Source organism: Colius striatus, chromosome 3, assembly GCF_028858725.1.
Source record: "Colius striatus isolate bColStr4 chromosome 3, bColStr4.1.hap1, whole genome shotgun sequence".
NCBI classification, from domain to species: Eukaryota; Metazoa; Chordata; class Aves; order Coliiformes; family Coliidae; genus Colius; species Colius striatus.
The window spans coordinates 71,979,382-71,998,722 of NC_084761.1; the positions used below are offsets into that span (position 1 = coordinate 71,979,382).

The window sequence follows — 19,341 nt, forward strand, 5'->3', positions numbered from 1 at the left end:
AATGGGATGGAGCTGGAACACAAAAAGTTCCATTAAAGAAAAGAAGATTTTGAGAGTGAGTGAGCCCTGGCACAGGCTGCCCAGGGGGGTTGTGGAGTCTCCTTCCTTGGAGGTCTTCAGGACCTGCCTGGACATGTTCCTATGCAACCTGATCTAGGTTGACCTGCTTCTGCAGGGGGGTTGGACTAGATGATCTATAAAGGTCCCTTCCAATCCTACCATTCTGTGATTCTATGAATTGACCTTGGCCCAGCCATCCAGTCTATCTAGATCTCTCTGTAGAGATTCCCTACTCTCAAGCGGATTAACACTTCTGCCCTGCACTCCATTTCCCTCATCCAGCTCTTTAACAGAGATGTTAAACAGGAGAGGCCCCAGTATTGAGCCCTGGAGGACACCACTTGTGACCGGCTGCCAACTGGATTTAACTCCATTGACCACAACTCTTTGGACCCGAAAAGGGAAAAATGAAAAACGGGAAGAATGTAAAAATAGCTTAAATGTTAAGCTCGTAAATTTGTGACGGTCCCCACTGAACGCTGCAGAGTGGCGACTTGCCATCCAAACGCGCCAGGACTGGGACTCGAACTGCCCGATTCGGGAGGGGAAAGGTGGGGGCTTTGCTCAAGCGCATGCGCAGTCGCGCCCCGCGGCCGCCGGGGCGGGGAAGCGCGTGCTCGAGGGCCGCGCGGGCGGTCACGTGGCCGGCGGGGGGCGCGGCGGGAAGGGCCGCGCGGCGCGATGTTGCAGCTGCTGGAGAAGCTTCCGCCGGGACGGGCCCTGGAGGTGCGAGCCCCGGGCGGGCGGCCGTGGGGCCCCGCCGCCTCTCGCGCAGGCAGGCGGAGCTGCGGCTGTTGTGCCGGTCAGCAGGCCGCTTTCCGCAGGCGGCTGCGTTCCGTTAAGTCCGGGCCTCCGCGCCTTCTGTCGCCGTGAGGCGATCTGGGGAAGGCCGGGGCACAGCGGGAGCAGGCGCGCCTGTCGCAGTCCCGGTCGGGCGGCGTGGGGTAGCGGCTGGTGCGGGAACCCGGTCCCGCCCGGGACCTCCCCAAAACGAAACCGAAAGCGCGCGGTCAGAATGGGCCGGGGCCGCAGCGGGCAGGTGTTGCTGCGCTCGCCAGGCTGTTGGGGATGGTTCGGTGAGCTCTTCCCAGCGCGACTGTTGCCGTCTGGGGCTCGGCGCCGTAAGCGGGGCCTGCGAGGGGCGGCTGCGTGCCGGTGGTCCGGGCCGCGACCCGGGCGGCTCCGGCCGTTTCCAGGTGGTGGAGGAGCGGATGGGTTGGATTTTCCTCGCTGCCCTGATCAAAGGGAAGTGACTGCAGCAGGCCAAGAAAGCAGACGTGCAGAAGAATGCTAGAGGACAGGCGTTTGGGAGGCTAGAGAGATCCGCAGGCCCAGGCTCGAGGTCAGCACCTATAGTTGTGCTTTGCAACCTTGGTAGCCCTTGTGCAGAGATGACTGCGGTGCCCTTTGGTGTGGCAGCTGTAGTGTACAGCACCAGTGTGTTACAGTTGTGCGCAAAACTTAAAGTCCAAATATAAATCCAAGTTGAATTTGAAGCATGCTATGAGTTCTGTGACCAAACTTTGTGAATTCTGGGGGAGAGAGGAGGGCAATCAGTACTCTATTGGCTACCTCTTTGTGATTTTTTTTTTTTTTTTGACAGTATACTGACTGCACTCAGGAAGCATTGGTACAGTACCTGGTGAAGGAAGGGGTGGTAACTGAATTGCCTGGTCAACTTCATATCTGGTGTAGAGGTGATAGAATTATGTTCTTATGTATCATATTGTTTCAGTTCCTTTATACAATAGTTGATGGCATATGTGGCCGTGCATACCCTCGATACCAGGATTATGGCAGTGTTTGGAGCTTGGCAGAGTGGATGGAGGTTTTAGAAGAAACAGTGACGTATTTCAAAACTTCAGTTGGCAAAAACATATCTGATGAAGAGGTAAGGGCTCATCAGCTTGACACTGAGAGATCATTCTGGAGTGATTGGTATTATAGTTTATGTAGTCCTAAAATGTTGTGTTTGTTTTTTTTTTTTTACTGTTGCATTTGAATAAAAAATTTAGGCTAAATGTACTAGCAGGCGAGGCCTAAGTAGGTAGAAGAGGAGCAGTCTTTGGAGATACACTGCAAAGACTTTTAAAAGAAAAAACAGCTTTGACACTGTTTTTTGTTTTTTAAATTGCACTGGATAATACTTGTTAAAATACAGTCTTTAATTTGATGGTACTTAAGCTATCAATTTAATGTTTTCCTTAAAAGAGGTAACCTGTCATTAGTATCCATTAGCAATAAAAACCAATTCATACTCTTTATTTGGCTTTCTGTGGTCATTACTGTGGCATCAAACTCTTTTTAAAATATTGACTATATGTTAGTAAATAAAAATACAGACTGTGAATGGAGGACCACATGGGGCAGGGGCTATCATTCAGGGCATTGCTGTGTGTCTGAACTTTGCAAAAACTTATTCCATTACAAGAAACCTTAAAACTCATCTTTTGCATATTGATGGTATTTTGACTACCTACTTTCTGTGGTAGCTAAACCAGAGAAAGATACTTGTGTATCTGTGGTAAAGTCCTTATATCAGCATGTCTGTTTCAGCTAAGCTAATGTATTTTGTCTCCACTCTGATGTTCAGAAAAATTCATGACTAAACCTGATGTGTTTGTATGTGACTTTTATTTTTTTAGATTTATTTATTTTAGGGTGGTGTCTTAAGACTGATGTCTGATAAAACCTCCATTCTCTGATCTCTTTTTAATTTAAATGAGAAGAAAATTACCTTTTTTTACTTTATACATTGCTGTGGTAAATACTGACTCCAAGAGTCAAACAGAGAGCAGCTACTGAGGGCAGCATAAGGCAGATGAGACTATAGAGTGTAGGATAACATCAGTCTGGGTAGCAGCTTGCATACCTACAGGGCACAGCTGGGACAGGTGGTACATGTTATTTTGTGGTTCATTGCGTAAGCAGTCACAATTTTGCTTTCGTAGGCTGCTCAGCAGATACATGAGTTAAATTCGAGCTATCAAGAAGCAATCACAAAATGTCTAAAAGGCAGAAAGGAGGAAATCAGGAATGCACTAGTGGAAAGAGTGAATGCAATCTCTTCTGCCCAGCTGCAGGATTTTGACTGGCAGTTAAAGGTGAGCGTTTCCTTAATATTGTTTGAAAGAAGTGATCCACAATGCAGAAGTAACTGCTGATATAGTCCCCTTAGGTCTCCTCATTCTGGAAAAAGCACATTCATAATAATGCATTAAAAACTTGCCAGAAATTTGTATAAACTGTAAAATTCTCTTTTTTTTCCTCATTCTTTCTTTTTTTTTTAAAGCTGCAATAACTATCTCTTTCCTAAAAGGAGACTGAGTGTTATTCAGGAACACTTGAAACTTCTGTACGCCTTTATGATTCTGAGGTCTGAATAAACAGTATTTTAGTCAAAAGAAGAAGAAATATTTACTTAATTTTAAGAGTACTACATTGGTACAGGATGTGTTTCTTTCAAGAAACAGTTATTCAATAATTAGTTTGAAATAGTTTATCTTTAGACTGATTTTGATTAGCCAGTTATAACTGTGTTGCCGGAAATTGGATGGCGCTTTGCAGTTATGAGGGCAGCTGTTTCAAATGAAGCTCTATCAAAGACTTAACAACACTACTTGTACTATTTATAATTTAGGTAGGTCATGAGAGCTGTTATACAGATTTGTAGAGCTGTTACATAGTTTTCCATTTTAACAGGTGTTAGATAATTTGTGCAGCAAACAGTTTTGGAAATCAATGAGAAATGCCCACAACAGACAACGTTTTGCAAGAGCCAATATGGCATGGTTATGTGCTTCAGATGAGCTGTTACTAGAGATTGATCTCTTGCTAACTGCGTTTACTGCTGACAAAAATCTATTCTAGACTTAACAGGAGCTCTTGTTTTTTATTTGTGGTTTCTTTTATGGTTTTTTTCAGGAAGATTTCTTTAGTTTCAATTTTGTGGTACAAATTTCTGGTACATATCAGGACTATTGTATTCATTTTACTTTAAACCACTTTTTCGTTTCCTTGAGCTTGTTACATTGTCTCTCCAGTGCTGTACCACATTCTAAATAAATAAGATGGTTTTGTACAGCACTGATCTACAGTATTGTCAACTGATCTTTGATTTTAATATGTTTTTAAAGCCTTATATATACTAGAGTGAGTATAATAGTAAACAGAAAAGAAAGCCCAATTGATATGTAATCCTCTTCATAAGTGTTTATAAAATAGAATATCTGACAGTGTTTTATCAGCTGTAGATAGATAGTTGAAAACTGCACAGAGGTGTCTGCTTTCTCCCAACTCTTTCTTCTGTGAGATGCTTCTTGTTCATTACCAGAAGTATTTGAATACAGTGACTTTGAACTCCAGTATTTTTTAATAAATTCTGGACATCTAGAATTCATATGTTTTTAAGAGCCATGGTCAAATGTATTCTTTCTTTTCATGTAGAATACAGAGTGTAGTAGCCCAGTAATTTTAACAGATTATTTTAAGAAATGTGTTGCTATGAAGAGGGGGTTTACTGTTTCAGTACATTGTTGTTACTAACAAATCCCAACAACAGGGCGGGGGGGAAAAAAAAAGGCAAACCACAAAACTGCAGAGAACTTCTGAGAAGTTACTTTTGTCATCTTGGTGTCTGTTCTGGTTGTACACGTTTAAAATAAAGTTTGGATGTGATGCTATGAAAGACTAAACATTTAATATCTCCACCTAATGGTTGTTGTTTCATCAATCTACATAGCTTGCTCTCTCCAGTGATAAGATCTCTATGCTGCAAATGCCACTTCTCAATCTTGATTTGGATGTGAGAGAAAATGGTGAAATTAAACCAATTTCTATAGAGATGAATAAGGAAGAGTTGCAGAACCTAATAAATGCACTGGAAGCCGCTAACAAGGTAACTGATGCCATCCTTTCTTCCCCACTTCTCATGTACTGAGTTTATTTTAAAGGAAATTGTTCTGAAGAACTTGCTGAAAACAAAATAAATCGTTCATTGGCAAAGAGACTCCAGAGTTACAGAGATCCTTACATAAAGCAGACTATCTTGGATAGACTTCAGGATTTCTTAGCACAGTTTAGCCTAGAATTTTTTAAAGATGTAATTAGAATCCTGATAGGCATAATAATCTGTTCAGAGCACCATTAAAAGGAATAGGAAGAGAAGCAAATGAAATTATGAAGTGTCAGATGAGAGTTGATTTTGAAAGACCGGAGAGAACTCCAGTGTTACCTGAGCTTCATAAAATGTCAGTGGCTGGGCATGTGTATGGGCGAGTTGTTTGGTTCAATCGGAGTGCTTTAATTTCCAAGGCATGGGAAATCAGAAAGAAACTTGGAAAGATTCCAATGCAGTGTCCCGAGAAGAAAATTTCAGCTGAAAATTAGTTCGAAGTGTCTCAGATTTCTTAACAGAAAAGACTAAGGGAAGTGAGGATTTGAAGAAAAACTCTTAGGGGAAGAAATGTCACCTGACTTGCAGTCAAGTGATAACTGCAGATCTTGGAGTCCCTCCTTGTTCAGCTATCTTACAGGATTAATTCTGTCTCTCTCACAAAGGACAAGAGTTTTGTTGTTGCTGTTTTTTTTCTAATAAAAGCTCTGAAAATGCCTTCAAATACTTAAATCTGTTATCTGAGAGGTGTAATTCTCTGACATCTTGCAGGATGGATGTGAAAATTGTATCAACATGGTTTAGAAGTTAGCAGCTTCTAGTTGCTTCATAACATTTAGCAAGTTGGGTTTCTTTAGCTGTTTCATGCACTGTTACGATGCGATAGCTGGAATCTGTAGACCAACATTTAGAAAGATTCTTAAGCAGTATGTAACAACTGAAAGTAATAGATTTATAGCTTATAAAGAACTAACTTATAATAGCACTGGTAATATTCTGAAGTAAAAAAGACAATGAGATAATGTCTACCAGTTGCTTTAATGAGGCTGTGAGACCTTGGAAAAAACTATGCAGTTCTCAGTGAGAAAAATGCTTTAGTCCAAGTCATGAGCTCTTAACATCTTTCTTTCCCCTGGATTTTTCCCTCCAAAACTAAACAAAAATGGTAGCTTGCTGTTAACTCTATACTAATGCAAGCTCAGGAATGGTTTGTGTACAGTAGGTGCTAAAGAAACTTGCTGAAAGTGATAGTCATGTGAGGCTATAAAAGAGAGCTGAGAGAAGGATGGCGTGTTTTCCAGGGGGACAGCGTGTTTATACTGTTGTATATTAGCTTGTAACAGAAAGCAAAAAGCTCTTATTTCTGAAACTGCTGAAGTGTTGGTGTCCTCCAACTTTAATCTCATTTAATTTATTTTTTTTGAAGGTGGTTTTGCAGCTGAAATGATGGAATTCAGAGCATTGACAGAGTCTGTTGGCAGTGGCTCCCCAGTGGACTTGGAAAAAAAGAAAGTTCTCTGCAAAGCCGAGAGTTACTGACGCTGTAAAATACTGAAGTGAGAAGGCTGTTCTGACTCATGACCAAAAAAATTATCCATCCTTTGATGAAACTAAAACCTTTTATCTGTTTGACCAAAATTACAAAAGTCCACTGTATGGTTGCTTTTAATACTAAAGATTTCTAGAACTACGGAAAAGTATTGCTCACGATGTGTGCCATATTTGTTTTGGGTAAACTTGAGCAGTGCCTGCACAAGTGCCTTGTAAAGCTATGGTGTCTTGCTTGCATGATCTGTTGTCCTTATCTAAGGTGCCATGATAATGAAGAACGCAACAGAACACTTGTAGCATTCATGTATTTATACTTGTAAATAAACACTTGATTTTGTGTGTTAATAATCACATCAAGTTGTTTCCTGGTTTATTGATCAATAAACTCTGAATCTTTTTAGGTGTATTGGGAAACATCAGCTTTACAAACAAATGCAGAATAGAACCACAAATATTTGAGGTTGGAAGGGACCAGTGGGCATCATCTTAGCCAGCCCCTCTCCTCGTGCAGGCTGCACCAGACCATATCCAGATGGCTTTTGAATGTCTTCCAGGGATGTTGACAGAGCTCTGAAGTTGAGGAAGAAGCACTGGGGCTTTACTCTTAGTTGATGACTTTTCACTTAGATACCCATGTTTTCAAAAGGGAGTGCAGTGCTGGAGAGGAGCTAACCTGCATACACTGTGAAAAGGCTCTTTCCACCCTACGTAACGGAGCAAAGAACTAGTCAATTGTAGTCTAGATTGGGTTTTTATTGTAGTATGTCATAATAATCAGAAGTTGAAACACCAGGAGTCTCAGTTTTTTACTATTTATTAGGCCATTTTTCAATGCATAAAGAGCAAATTACCTGTAATGCTTCTACAAATACTAATGTGTACTCTCTGTGTATGTAAAAGGGCAAAACTGGTCATGGCTTGCTGTCTTCTTAGTTTCAAAATCAGGACTCATGGCTTGCTTCTGTATTTTGTTATGCCATGGGTTTTTGTGTAAGTGATGCGTAAAAGGCATCTGTACAAAAAAAATTGGACTTAAGTGGACTGGTCAGATTAAGTAGAGAACAAGAAGCTCTTGTAGAAAGGCTTCTATGAAAAGGATTTTAGTAGGCTTTGTGGCTAGCAAACCTGAATATGTATTTCTGATATAAAACTAGCACTGAAGTTTTGTGGGTCAGAGCATTTTAAGAATTGTGTGTGTGTATAAAATGCAGTCCCCTTTTGTATTGCTGCATTTAGTCAGATGTTTTGTGGTGTTCAGTGTCAGCAATTCAAGAAAGAGCAGAAAAAGTAGAGGGGTTAAAGAGTCTGAAGAATGAAGGACTGGAAAATATGTCTCCTTTAACAGATTTGGCTTGATCGTGGTGTTCAATATACATAAACTATGGAAACTTGATAATGGATCAGGTAACAGATAAGGACCTTGCATAAATGGTACAAAAGTCAGGTTGGAAATGATGTTTAGCTTTATAAAAAAGTCTATAAGGAGTTATTGCAGGTGTCTAGTAGTCTGTTCAGGAGCATACTATTTGTTTTTAGTTGAATGTATGGAATAGATTGATGAAGTTTGTGTATTTTTGCAGGTATATTTGTCTTGACTTCACTTTTCCCTTTCCTCTAGATCTAATAATTTTATAGAAGAATTAATATGCTGCTTTGATACGGCCTTTTGTAAATGGAAAGTTTCTATAGTTTCTTTTTAAACTATATAGGTTCTTCTCCCTCTCTACCCTGGTGAGGCCTCATTTGGAGTCCTGTGTCCAGTTCTGGGCTCCTCAGCTCAAGAGGGACGGGGAAGTGCTGGAGAGAGTCCAGCACAGGGCCACCAAGATGATCAGGGGTATACAACATCTTTCATACGAGGAAAGTCTGCGGGAACTGGGGCTGTTTAGTCTGGAGAAGAGGAGACTGAGGGGGGATCTTATTAACATTTACAAATATCTAAAGGGTGGGTGTCAGGAGGTTGGGACATCCCTCTTTTCTATAGTAGATAGTCACAGGACAAGGGGTAATGGGATGAAGCTGGAACACAAAAAGTTCCAAATAAACATAAGAAAACCTATTTCACCGTGAGAGTGACGGAGCAGTGGCACAGGCTGCCCAGAGAGGTTGTGGAGTCTCCTTCCTTGGAGGTCTTCAAGACCTGCCTGGACATGTTCCTATGCGACCTGATCTAGGTTGACCTGCTTCTGCAGGAGGGTTGGACTAGATGATCTCTAAAGGTCCCTTCCAACCCCTACCATTCTATGATATAGCAAGTTATGTAAAAATGAATTTACAATTAAGGGTATGCTGTGGTGTTTCATGTTTACTATCATCTTATAATTATCCTGTCCTTCAGTGCTGCACTAAACAGGAAAGGCTGGAGAATCATTTTTGAATGACAGCAATAAATATGCAGTGAGCTGCCTTTTTGTGGGTGTTAGACTTTATTGAAAGTCTCAGTATTTTTTACATAACCATCAAAATGATGTTTTTGACAGGGGACATAACAACACCATGTGAATGGCTAGAGAGGGAGAGCAGCAGCAGTTGAGAACTAGGAGCTAAAAACATGATTGTCATGGAATTGCATTTGAAATGTGCATCCTGACCTTCCATCTCTGCTGAGAAATGAGTCGTCCTGGTAAGGCACCAAACAGCTTCCTGTTGACGAAACAGATGGAGAACAGAGCCTGCAGCTCTGTTCTTGGTACCATCTATCAGAGGGTGGTTTCATTGTATCTGCTCTGAGAATTGGGTACTTGGGGAGCAAGCAAGGTCTCCAGTTAGGAGAGAAGGTATTTGTGGAGACTGTACCAGGACAAATAGATGCAAACAGCTAGGGGTTTCCCAAAACCCATTGTACTGGTGTCAGCGTCGACACACACTTTGATGAGTGCAGGTAGACATGCGAAGGTAGTGAACAGGAAAAAAGTATGCATAACAGAAACGTCTAAAGCAAGCTCCTGTGGCCAGGAGCACGTCTGCCAAGTATGTCTGACCATGCTTCCGTCCGGGCTGAAGAACAGAAGATTAGGTAAGGAAGTCGAGATTACATTTCCACACAGAGGTTTCCGTACAGCGCAGAGCACTGCAGTGTGTCACAGTCCCTGGAGGTACTGTATGGTGGGACCAAGTAACAAAAGCTGAGGAGGAGCTGTGATGTTTGTGACTAAGGGGCAATCAGGGAAATCTTCTGAAGGTGTAGAAATTATACTAAAGGTGCGAGAGTTTAAAGAGACTCTATTAATTTTGTCCTTGCCTATCTGCTCACTTTGCCCATATCTGCATTTTCCTGTGTTCTCCTACTTTCTAATTAAGCGGTTACAGTAAGTAGAATGGCTTTGGTGTTTGCACATCCCCACATGCTCATTTGGAACAATTGTTCCTAGGTGATGGCCCCCTTTTGTACTGTTTCAAGGACATGGGATTGTATTCTTTCAGTGTTTGCCCCTGAAGAGCAGATCACTTCTGGGTCCTGCAGGCATGTGGTCAAAAAAAGGAAAAAGGAAAACAACCATCATAAGTATATTGGTGAAACCTCTGTGATTTTGCAGATACTGTGTACAGACCTCTTCACCACATGATTAAGACCAGAAATGAAATTTTGTACAGTAGGCTCTTTGAACCAAAAGTCTTAATAAAAAAAGTACATATAATGGACACAGTGTATAAAGTTTGGATTTCAACAAGTAAAAAGCATAAACAGACCTGCAATTTTAATCAGAAATTGCAGCGTGTCTTGATGCAAAACATGAAAGTGAATTATCTTACTTGCCCTCCCCTGGCATTCACTGCACTTCATTTCATAGGAATCTTCCCTTGATTTCAGAAAAAAACCTCATATTTTTCTTGACCAAGCATTTCAGCTTTGATCCTGGCACACTAAAATGAATCAGAATTGGATGCGACCAGCAAACTTGGTATGGAAGTGACTATTGTAATAAAACTGGTTTTTCAACAAAGCAATTGTGGATGGCAAGAAGCTGTGTTTTAAAAGGGTCTATATAAGCATGTAGAACAATTCAGAGTTCTGGAGTAAGCCTTTCTGATAGGAAACATGCTGGAACATAACTGTGCTTTTTTTTCCTGAAAGATTGTTCTAAGAACCAGTAACACCTTGTCCTGAAGTAGATACGCTTTGTTGTCAGTTTGAGTTGTGAATTAATATTTATAATGAAGTGTCAGAAACAAAGGGGTTTTTACCCTTCTGTTACTGGAGAATGCTTTCACAAGTGCATAGATAGTCTATACACAATTTTTCACTTCTTTAAATTCTCCTCAATTACTTTTGGCAGTATACTATGCTTCCCTCTGTAAATTTATAGGATATACTTGCTTCAGGACTTCTCAAGAAAGACCCCAAGACCACTAACAAAACGTGCAAGAGGAGTCAAGTCACACAAAGACTCATCCTTTGGACTTTTTAAGAGCCTGTGTCATTCACTACATTGTGCTACTTAATGGAGAGTTCATGGCAGGGGCAGACCTGGTGTTTTACGCTGGCTTGTGAAGGATGTACAGAGCGTTCAACCCTTAGAATTGTAGAATCATTTTGGTGGGAAATGACATTTAAAATCATTGAGTACAACCGTTATCCTCACACTGCCAAGCCCACCACTAAGTGATGATCCTCAGCACCTCATCTACATGGCTTTTAAATGTCTCCAGGGATGGTGATTCCACCACCTCCCTGGACAGCCTGTGCCAGTGTTGTTAAACTCTCTCAGTGAAAAACTTTTTTTCTAATGTCCAATCTGAACCTCTCCTGGCACAACTTGAGGCCAATTCCTCTTATCTTATCACTTGTTACTTGGGAGAAGAAACTAACCCCCACCTTACCACAATTTCCTGTCAGGTAGTTCTAGAGAGTGATCATACCCTCTCAGTCTCCTCCAGGCTAAACAACCCCAATTCCCTGTAGTGGATCTGGGGTGGTGGTGATTTTCCTTGTAGTGCTGTGCCTTCTGTTGGTAGTTAAAAACGTGTCTCAATAGCACATCAGTGTTTTGGCTACTGCTCAGGCAGCATCAAGGCTGTCCCTCTAGCATTTCTTTCCCCACCTTCACCAGTAGCTGTGGCTGGGCAGGATCCTGGGAGGGGCCATGGCCAGGACAGCTGACCCAGGCTGACCAAGGAGATATTCCATACCATATGACGTCAGCTCAGCAATATAAACTCATGGAGAGGAGCAGGAAGGGGGAGATGTGATTCACTATTGCCTTCCAAAGCAACTGTTAATTGTACCACAGCCTTGCTTCTCAGGAAGTGGCCAGACATGGCTGCTGATGGGAAGCAGAGAGTAACATCTTCTTTTGCTTTGCTTCTCTTCTCACACACTTGGCTTTGCTGTTTCTTTATTAAACTGCTTTTATCTCAACCCATGAGGCTTCCATCTCATTTACTCCCCTCCCTGGCTTGCTGAGGAGGGCGAGTGATAGAGCAATGTGATGGATGCCTGGCATCCAACCAGGGTCAAACCACCACGTTCCCTCAGCTGCTTCTCATCAGACTTGTTCTCCAGACCCTTCACCAACTTTGTTGCCCATCTCTGGACATGCTCCAGAACCTCAATGTCCTTCTTGTAGTGAGGAGCCCAGAACTGGACACAGTATTCAAGGTGTGGCCTCAGCAGTGCCGAGTCCAGGGGGACAATCACTTCCCTGATCCTGCTGGCCACACTATTTCTGATAAAAGCTAGGATGTCATTGATTTTCTTGGCTACCTGGGCACGCTGCTGGCTCATGTTCATCTGGCTGATGACCAACACACTCAGGTTCTTTTCTGCAGGACAGCTTTCCAGCCATTCCTCAAGCTAGTAGCATTGCCTGGGGTTGTTGTGGCCCAAATGCAGGACCCAGCACTTGGCCTTGTTGAACTTCATACAACTGGCCTCAGCCCATCACTCCAGCCTGTTCAGGTCCTTCTGAAGAGCCTTCCTGTCCTCAAGCAGATCCATGCTCCCACTCAGCTTCTTGCCACTCAGCTTGGTGTCATCTGTGAATTTACTGAAAATCCACTCGGTCCTCTCATCGAGATCATTGATAAAGACATTAAAGAGAACAAACCCAAACGCAGTCCTGGGGAACACCACTGGTGACCGGCCAACAACTGGATTCAACACCAATCACCACCACTCTGGGTCTGGCCATCCAGACGTTTTTTTTAGCCATCTCAGAGTACATCCACCCAAACCACAGGCAGACAGTTTCTTCTGGTGGATGCTGTGGGAGACTGTGTCAAAGATCTTATTAAAGTCCAGGTAGACCACATCCACAGCCTTTCCCTCAGCCACTAAGTGGGTCACCTTGTCATGGAAGGAGATCAACTTAGTCAAGCAGGACCTGCCTTCCATAAAGCCGTGTTTACCAGACCTGAACCCTTGGTTTTGCTGTATGTACCTCAGGATGGCACTCATGATGATCTGTTCCATAACCTTTCCTGACACTGAGGTCAGGCTGACAGGTCTGTAGTTCCTAGGATCCTTCTTCGAGCTCTTCTTTTAGATGGGGGTCACATTTGCCATCCTCCAGTCCACTGAGATGTCCCTGGTGAGCCAGGACTGCTGGTAGATGATGGAAAGTGCCTTGGCTAGCACTTCCACCAGCTCCCTCAGCACCCTCAGGTGTTCCCATCTAGCCCCATCGACTTGTGTGCATTGAGGTGGAGCAGCAGGTCACACACTATTTCCCCTCCAACTAAGGGGGCCTCATTCTGCTCCCTGTCCCTGTCTTCCAGCTCAGTCGGCTGGGTACCAGGAGAACAATTGGTTTTATGATTGAAAACTGAGACGAAGAAGGCATTAAGTACCTTTAGTAAGCCTTTTCATTATCCTTGGTCCCTAAGCTTCCCCCTGAGTCCATTAAAGGATGAAGATTCTCCTTAGCCCTCCTTTTGTTGCTAATATATTTATAGAAACTTTTCCTATTGTCTTTTACAGCAGTGGCCACTTTAAGTTCTTAAGTTTTGGCCCTTCTAATTTTCTCTTTGCGTAACCTCAGACTGTCTTTGTAGTCCTCCTGAGTCTCCTGACTCTTCTTCCAAAGGTCATAAATTCTCTTTTTCTTCCTGAACTTCAGCATAAGCTCACTGTTCAGCCAAGATGATTTTCTGCCTTGCCAGCTCATCTTCTTGCATATGGGGACAACTTGATCCTGCACTGTTAAGATTTTCTCTTGAATAATGTCCAGTCTTCCAGGATTCCTTTACCCATCAGGACTGCCCCCCGAGGGACTCTGGCAACCAACTCCCTAAACAGGTCAAAATCTGCTCTCCAGAAATCTAAGGTAGCAGCTGACACCCCTTCTTGCTTCTCTGAGAATCAGGAACTCAGTCATTTCACAATTCTTTCACCCTGTGCATAAATTTTGGGTTCAATACATCCTGAAATTCAATATTCTTCCATGATCTCCTGCCTTCTTTGAGCTGCAGGGTGGATGTCCACAGGGGGAGGAAGAAATTTACTGTAGGGGTTTAATGCATCACAATGCAGAAACCATTTAAAAATAGTTTTAAACATATCAGGTACAACGAGTATAACACAGCCCATGTTTTGACTTGTTTCTTCAGTATGCAGGAATTCATGAGCAGAGGCAGAGGTGTGTGATGGGAAACAGAAGCAGCTGGTGGAACACAGCCCCCACCCGTGGATGACTTTCTTCATGATTTATCTCAAGAAATCCCCCACTTGCAATATAAGGGGATGAAATATTTTCTATAAGGGTGAACAAGGTGAACTAGCAAGCAACTTTGAAATGGCAACTTCTATGCTGTTCAGTGGTAGCATAAGCATGGGAACACTGGCACTGAAAATACTATTTTTTGTGACTAATATGGTTGGGGTTAATCAAGTTCCTTTCTGACAGAGAAGAGAGGAGCTTTGTCCTCTGCTCAGCGAGCTGCTTTGTTGGAACTTATAATAATGTAGTATCTCTGACATCCTTACTGTTATCTGTTGGTTGAAATACTGTTGGAAGACTCCAAGGTAGGCACAAAAACATACACACTCAGGGGCAGTAGAAGCTCATATCCTTGGGAAATCCATCTGAAAAGGACTTCCAGTACAAATTGCATGACAGCTGCACAAACTGTAAAGGGATTTAGCTGAAATCTAATTAGCAGTAAGACCTTATCTATGCTGATCTTCAAGCCTGGTTCCTAAGGGCAGGCAAACTAACTACTAAAGTATGACAATGACAGAGCTTAGCATAACAGCATTATTCACCTTCATTGCTTAAAGCCAGCCAAATGACTCCAATAGGAAGAGGTTGTGTTTCTTTTCTATTCAGTAATTTCTAGCTCCAGATGGCAATGTACACGGGTAACACATAAATAGGTTCATTTTTCATTCCTGTGCCTCTAATAGTCACTGCCTTTTCCCTGCTGCCAAGCTACTGCTCTCAATTAAGAAATGTTTTCTTCTTTTTTCCCTAAAAGTAGTTGACAGAGGGAAAGTGTTCTAGTTATGGTTATACACCCTGTTCCCAAGTTTTGGTTTTAATTATCTTTTGAGGCCTAGAAAGAGGTTTTAGTTGAAATCCAACATGCCTTGCAAGCCGGTATGCCAAACTGTGGGTTTTTTACCAGAGTTAGTAGTTAAATGTGCAGCCAGGAGCTCAGTGGGAGGCAGGAGCTGCTGGCTGTAGGTAGGCTAAGATATTGCCAACCTGCAGTTAAGTGGTTCTTGCCTCTGTATGTGGTGGGATTATTAGCCCCTGCTGAAAAACTTCATGCTGAGAGCTGGCAGCTGTTTCCTCACTCAAGATTGTGGACTGCAGCTCTCAACACAGCCGGGCCTTGATGCGTGCTGCTCAACACTGGCAGCAGTGCTGGGGTTTGTGTTGGTGGTATGTGTTTAAGGACTCCTGATGCGTGAGGGCAGACACTGCTATTTTGGAACGCTCTATTCTGAAGGAGTTTTGCATTTGCACTGCCCTTATTTTGTTCATGGCCCTTCTTCTGCTCCATACTTTTCTCTGTTCATCTGAAACTGTTTTTAGCCCATGTCCCTAACATCTGTGTGTGATGGCTGGATGATCCATAAGCCAGAAACTATGAGAAGGAGAATACAAGAAAAAATGCTGAAGGCCAGTAAAAGCTGATCTTTGTGCTAGTCATAGAAGCTAAAGAGTCCTTCTTATTTATTTTTTTAAACCTGAATTCTTGTTTGAATGGCACATTCAATGTTGGCTCTTCCTAAATGTCCACTGCAGTGGTAAGGAGGGGTTGTAATGTCTCTGTACCACTGGAACAGCTGAGTTAAATCACTGACAGGTGGCCTGCAAATTTCTTTGGGAAATTAGGTAATGCAAAAGCATGGGTCACCAACAGCTGTTTTTCCACAGAGTATTTTAGGCCACAAATCTGCAGAATATATTGCTTGCTTTGAATTTATTTCTATGTATAAACATAAAGCCATCAAATTCACTGGCCCATAGACTTATTCTCTCTGTAAAGTCTGGTGCAAGTCCATTGAATTCAAAACCATTTAAAGGGATGTGTGTTCAGAATAGACAACACATACAGCACTACTGCTATCTCTCTCCTAGGGGGCTATTTTTGCAGTTACGGAAAGCTCAGTTTACTTAGCATGCAAGACTTCCATATATTCTGTATACTGTTTATTTTATGATACCAAAACATTATTGTTGCCACTAAAATGTCCTTGATCTAAAAGTAGTTTACATTTTACTAAAATATTAAGCAAAATGTCCCATGTGGGAAGATGTGTGACAGTTCTCATTTTGGCTGTTGATATGGTGCAAATGTTGAAAAATTATTTGGAGTTGTTTAGAGTGGGAATAGACATATGAGTTGCAGTCTATTCAGAAGATCCATTTGACTGAATTAACATTTGTCCCAAATCACCTCGTGTTGTACCCAGTGCCTGATTTAATCTGGTAAAATTGTGTAGCTCTTTAATAGACTGGAGGTTAAATGTTGTAGTGGATAGAAGATAGCTGAGGAGACCACCTTTTTGCTCCATTGAACTTGTGATAAGTCTGGGACTTTGGAGCCACTAAAAAAAAACAATAGTCCCAAAGACCTGCCTATATTAGCACTGTCAAATGCCTGTTTTGCAGCCTTATATTTTTTGTAACGAGAAAATGAAACCTATTCCCTTTCTTGTTTGGTGATGTATCATTCCAGATTGTTTCTGCAGAAGCGGGCTGCACAATGGGAAAGGACAGCAGATCCTGATCTGTTAGGAGATCTGGGTCTTGCAGGATGTGACAAACATTAACATGTAGGAATGTTTCATTTATTATTAATGTCAGCTGGTGATAAGGCCATCAGTATTCCCTACTGACTGCAAACTGGGAGTATTGCTGCCTATCATCCAGATCAGTGTTTCTTTCTGTAACAGCTGTCATTGATAACAATCACTTTGGTACCTACATAGACTCTGTTGGCTTGTATGTCTTGACTCTCCTAAAAGTATGAAACTCTTTCAATGAAAAATAAAATTCCAGTGATAGCAAGTCTGTTCCAATGAAATGCCACGTTAGGCAACACAGTGTAAACACTGTTAGGAAAAACTTGGCACTGACGAAGGGAAATGATTTTATATAGATAGGAGGTGACTGACCTGTTGCTTCTCAGTTGCGTGGACCTTGCTAGCACTTCACCTACAGGTCCTTGGCTGGAGCTATGTCAGGCAACAAGCAGCCAGGTGGCAGGAGGCAGCTTCTCAGGAGCAGCTTTTCCAAAGATCACCGGCGTGCCAAAAGACTTAGCCAAAACTCCCGTTCCTCATCAGACTAAGGAAATCTGTAGGAACTTGTGTGCAGAACTCTACTTAGATCTGTTCCCAGACATCTGCTAACTTTAGCCAGAATGTGTTGCAAGTACCAGCCACAAGAAACTTGGGAGTCAAGAAAAGGGGGCTCTCTTGGGCTAGGGTATTTCTCAGTAGTTCCTTCAAGAATGAACATATGTTGGTTTTCTACTTTTTAATGCAAAATTACAGATGGCATATTTGCTGTCATGAATTTCAACTTTGCTACTTCGTGGAAATAACAAAATTTCAGTTAGGTCCAGTCAGCTAGTTCCTTAGTTGGAAACTCAGTGGGTTTTGTATCTGATAACATTTCTTTCTTTTGAAGATCCCTGTCTCTCTGAAAATGTGAATTGATTTCTTGGGTGATACTTCACACAGAAACTATGGAAATACTTTGTGGTATAACTATTAACTTTGAAATGATATGTGATGTAATACTTATACTCCTTCAAACACTGATTTCTTCAAATTTCTCTACATCCTAAGTACTGAAAGACTGAGACATAGCTACTACTTTGGGTTGTTTTAATGTCTCGTTTGGATGCTGTAGTGGGCTGCCAATATGTGGTAAAAAAATATAGCTGTACTAATTTTTATGCCACTCAATAATAAAAAAAAAGATAAAAGTAAGTTTGCAAAGCTCATGGCTGATGCACAAACCCTGCAAACATCAAGATATGATGGTTTTGCTGAAGATGTTAAGAGCAGATCTGTATAATTCTGATCCAAATGTGAGCTTGGATTTGGGTTTGGGTTTTTAAAATTCATTCTATTTGAAAGCTTAAATCTGGAAGTATCCAGCGGCTGAGTATCTTACCTTGAACATATAATATTACAGCTACTGCAGTTCTTCAGAGTTAACAAAATTGAGAAGGAAAATAAACAAGTTTAATTATGTTAGTCTATGGTAATGTCATTGCACAAATTAGTGCACATAATACAGCCAATAAACAACATTGAAAAGAATAAACGTGATGGGAAAGACCATTCTGGACCACTTGTCTATTGACTTAACATCAGTCAAATCCGGGATTTTGACTTTCATCTGGGATGCCCTTCTTCGTAAGCGTCCTTTTTTATGCAGCCTGTGCCTGTCCAGAGCACTCCTACTGTAGAGGTCTCTGCTGGAGGTGGCTCTTCGGTATTGCAGGTTGGCACTGTCGTACGTGTATGTGGTGGCACGGGGGTCACGGAGGCTCGTGAACACATCTGAGCTGCTGACATCATTTCGTATTTCAAGTGGGCTAAGAAGCATGTTTCCATGGGGATCAACCTGTATCAAGGAAGGGATGTGAATTAGACAGGTTCCTCAGCCAGCCCAAGGTGTTTCACAGATGGATGAGCACCTTCTGGCTCTACTGCTGAGGCACTCATGGGACTGCAGTGACAGTCATGTCTTGTACAGTGTTGACAAAAGTGAAAAGATACTGAATAAATTTTCCTGGGTGGCGTGAAATTAACTATTAAGCATATAAGCACCTTCCATCATGACCTGGATCCTTGGTCTGGGACCTTTAAATTCAGTTTGTTATCTCATCCTTTGTAAAGTAAGACTTTTCTAATTTTGTCTTTAACTTAGCTCACAGTCTTTACGAAATACTAATTTTTGATGTCTGGTGACCTGACACCTGAAGCTTTCATGTACTCAAGGTGAAAATAAAACAGTGCTGTTTCTTCTCATTTTATACAATTTTAGTGCTGCAAGTTAGTTTCAAAAACAGTTTTGTAAGAATGGATTCACCATATGAAGATCATGTAGATACATGTGCATTTTATCAGTTATTATTAAATGCTTGTGATGAGGACTAGCTTTGGAGGATTACTGTATTGCAGAGGTAGAAATACCTGCTCCCCATGGCATATCATGAACTTGCTCATGTGTAGCTAGAATAATCCATTTTACTCAAGGAAGCCTTACATTCTGTTGCTTTTTCATATGTCTGTACTAGAAGCAGTTGTTTCAAATACATTTACCACTTGTGCTGTTAGTCATGGTGCTGTTTTAAGTACCTAAGCAAAGAGCTGGGAACTGCAACTGGTATGTACAAGTCTGGTGCAAGCAATTATACATACGTAT

The 19,341-nt window shown here is 41.9% G+C and overlaps 2 protein-coding genes across 3 annotated transcripts in view; one reads left to right on the forward strand and one right to left on the reverse strand.

The window, feature by feature from the left end:
• Positions 1 to 665: 665 nt before the first annotated feature.
• On the forward strand, positions 666 to 6,858 carry COMMD8 (COMM domain containing 8). 2 transcript variants are annotated; one of them, XM_061993152.1, is made up of 6 exons: positions 666 to 786; positions 1,664 to 1,690; positions 1,796 to 1,951; positions 3,012 to 3,164; positions 4,802 to 4,957; positions 6,381 to 6,858. In XM_061993152.1, exons 1-6 carry the CDS (start codon positions 742 to 744, stop codon positions 6,399 to 6,401), a joined length of 558 nt encoding a protein of 185 aa, XP_061849136.1. In that variant the 5' UTR covers positions 666 to 741; the 3' UTR covers positions 6,402 to 6,858. The 2 variants fall into 2 exon arrangements, with proteins under 2 accessions (XP_061849136.1, XP_061849137.1); XM_061993153.1 differs by lacking the exon at positions 1,664 to 1,690.
• An 11,331-nt stretch (positions 6,859 to 18,189) lies between these two features.
• GABRB1 (gamma-aminobutyric acid type A receptor subunit beta1) overlaps positions 18,190 to 19,341 on the reverse strand; it is a 135,002-nt gene continuing 133,850 nt past the window's right edge. Inside the window, exon 9 of the mRNA XM_061992808.1 lies at positions 18,190 to 18,537. Within this exon, the coding sequence (XP_061848792.1) occupies positions 18,190 to 18,537 (348 nt within the window). The remainder of the gene's footprint in view (positions 18,538 to 19,341) is intronic.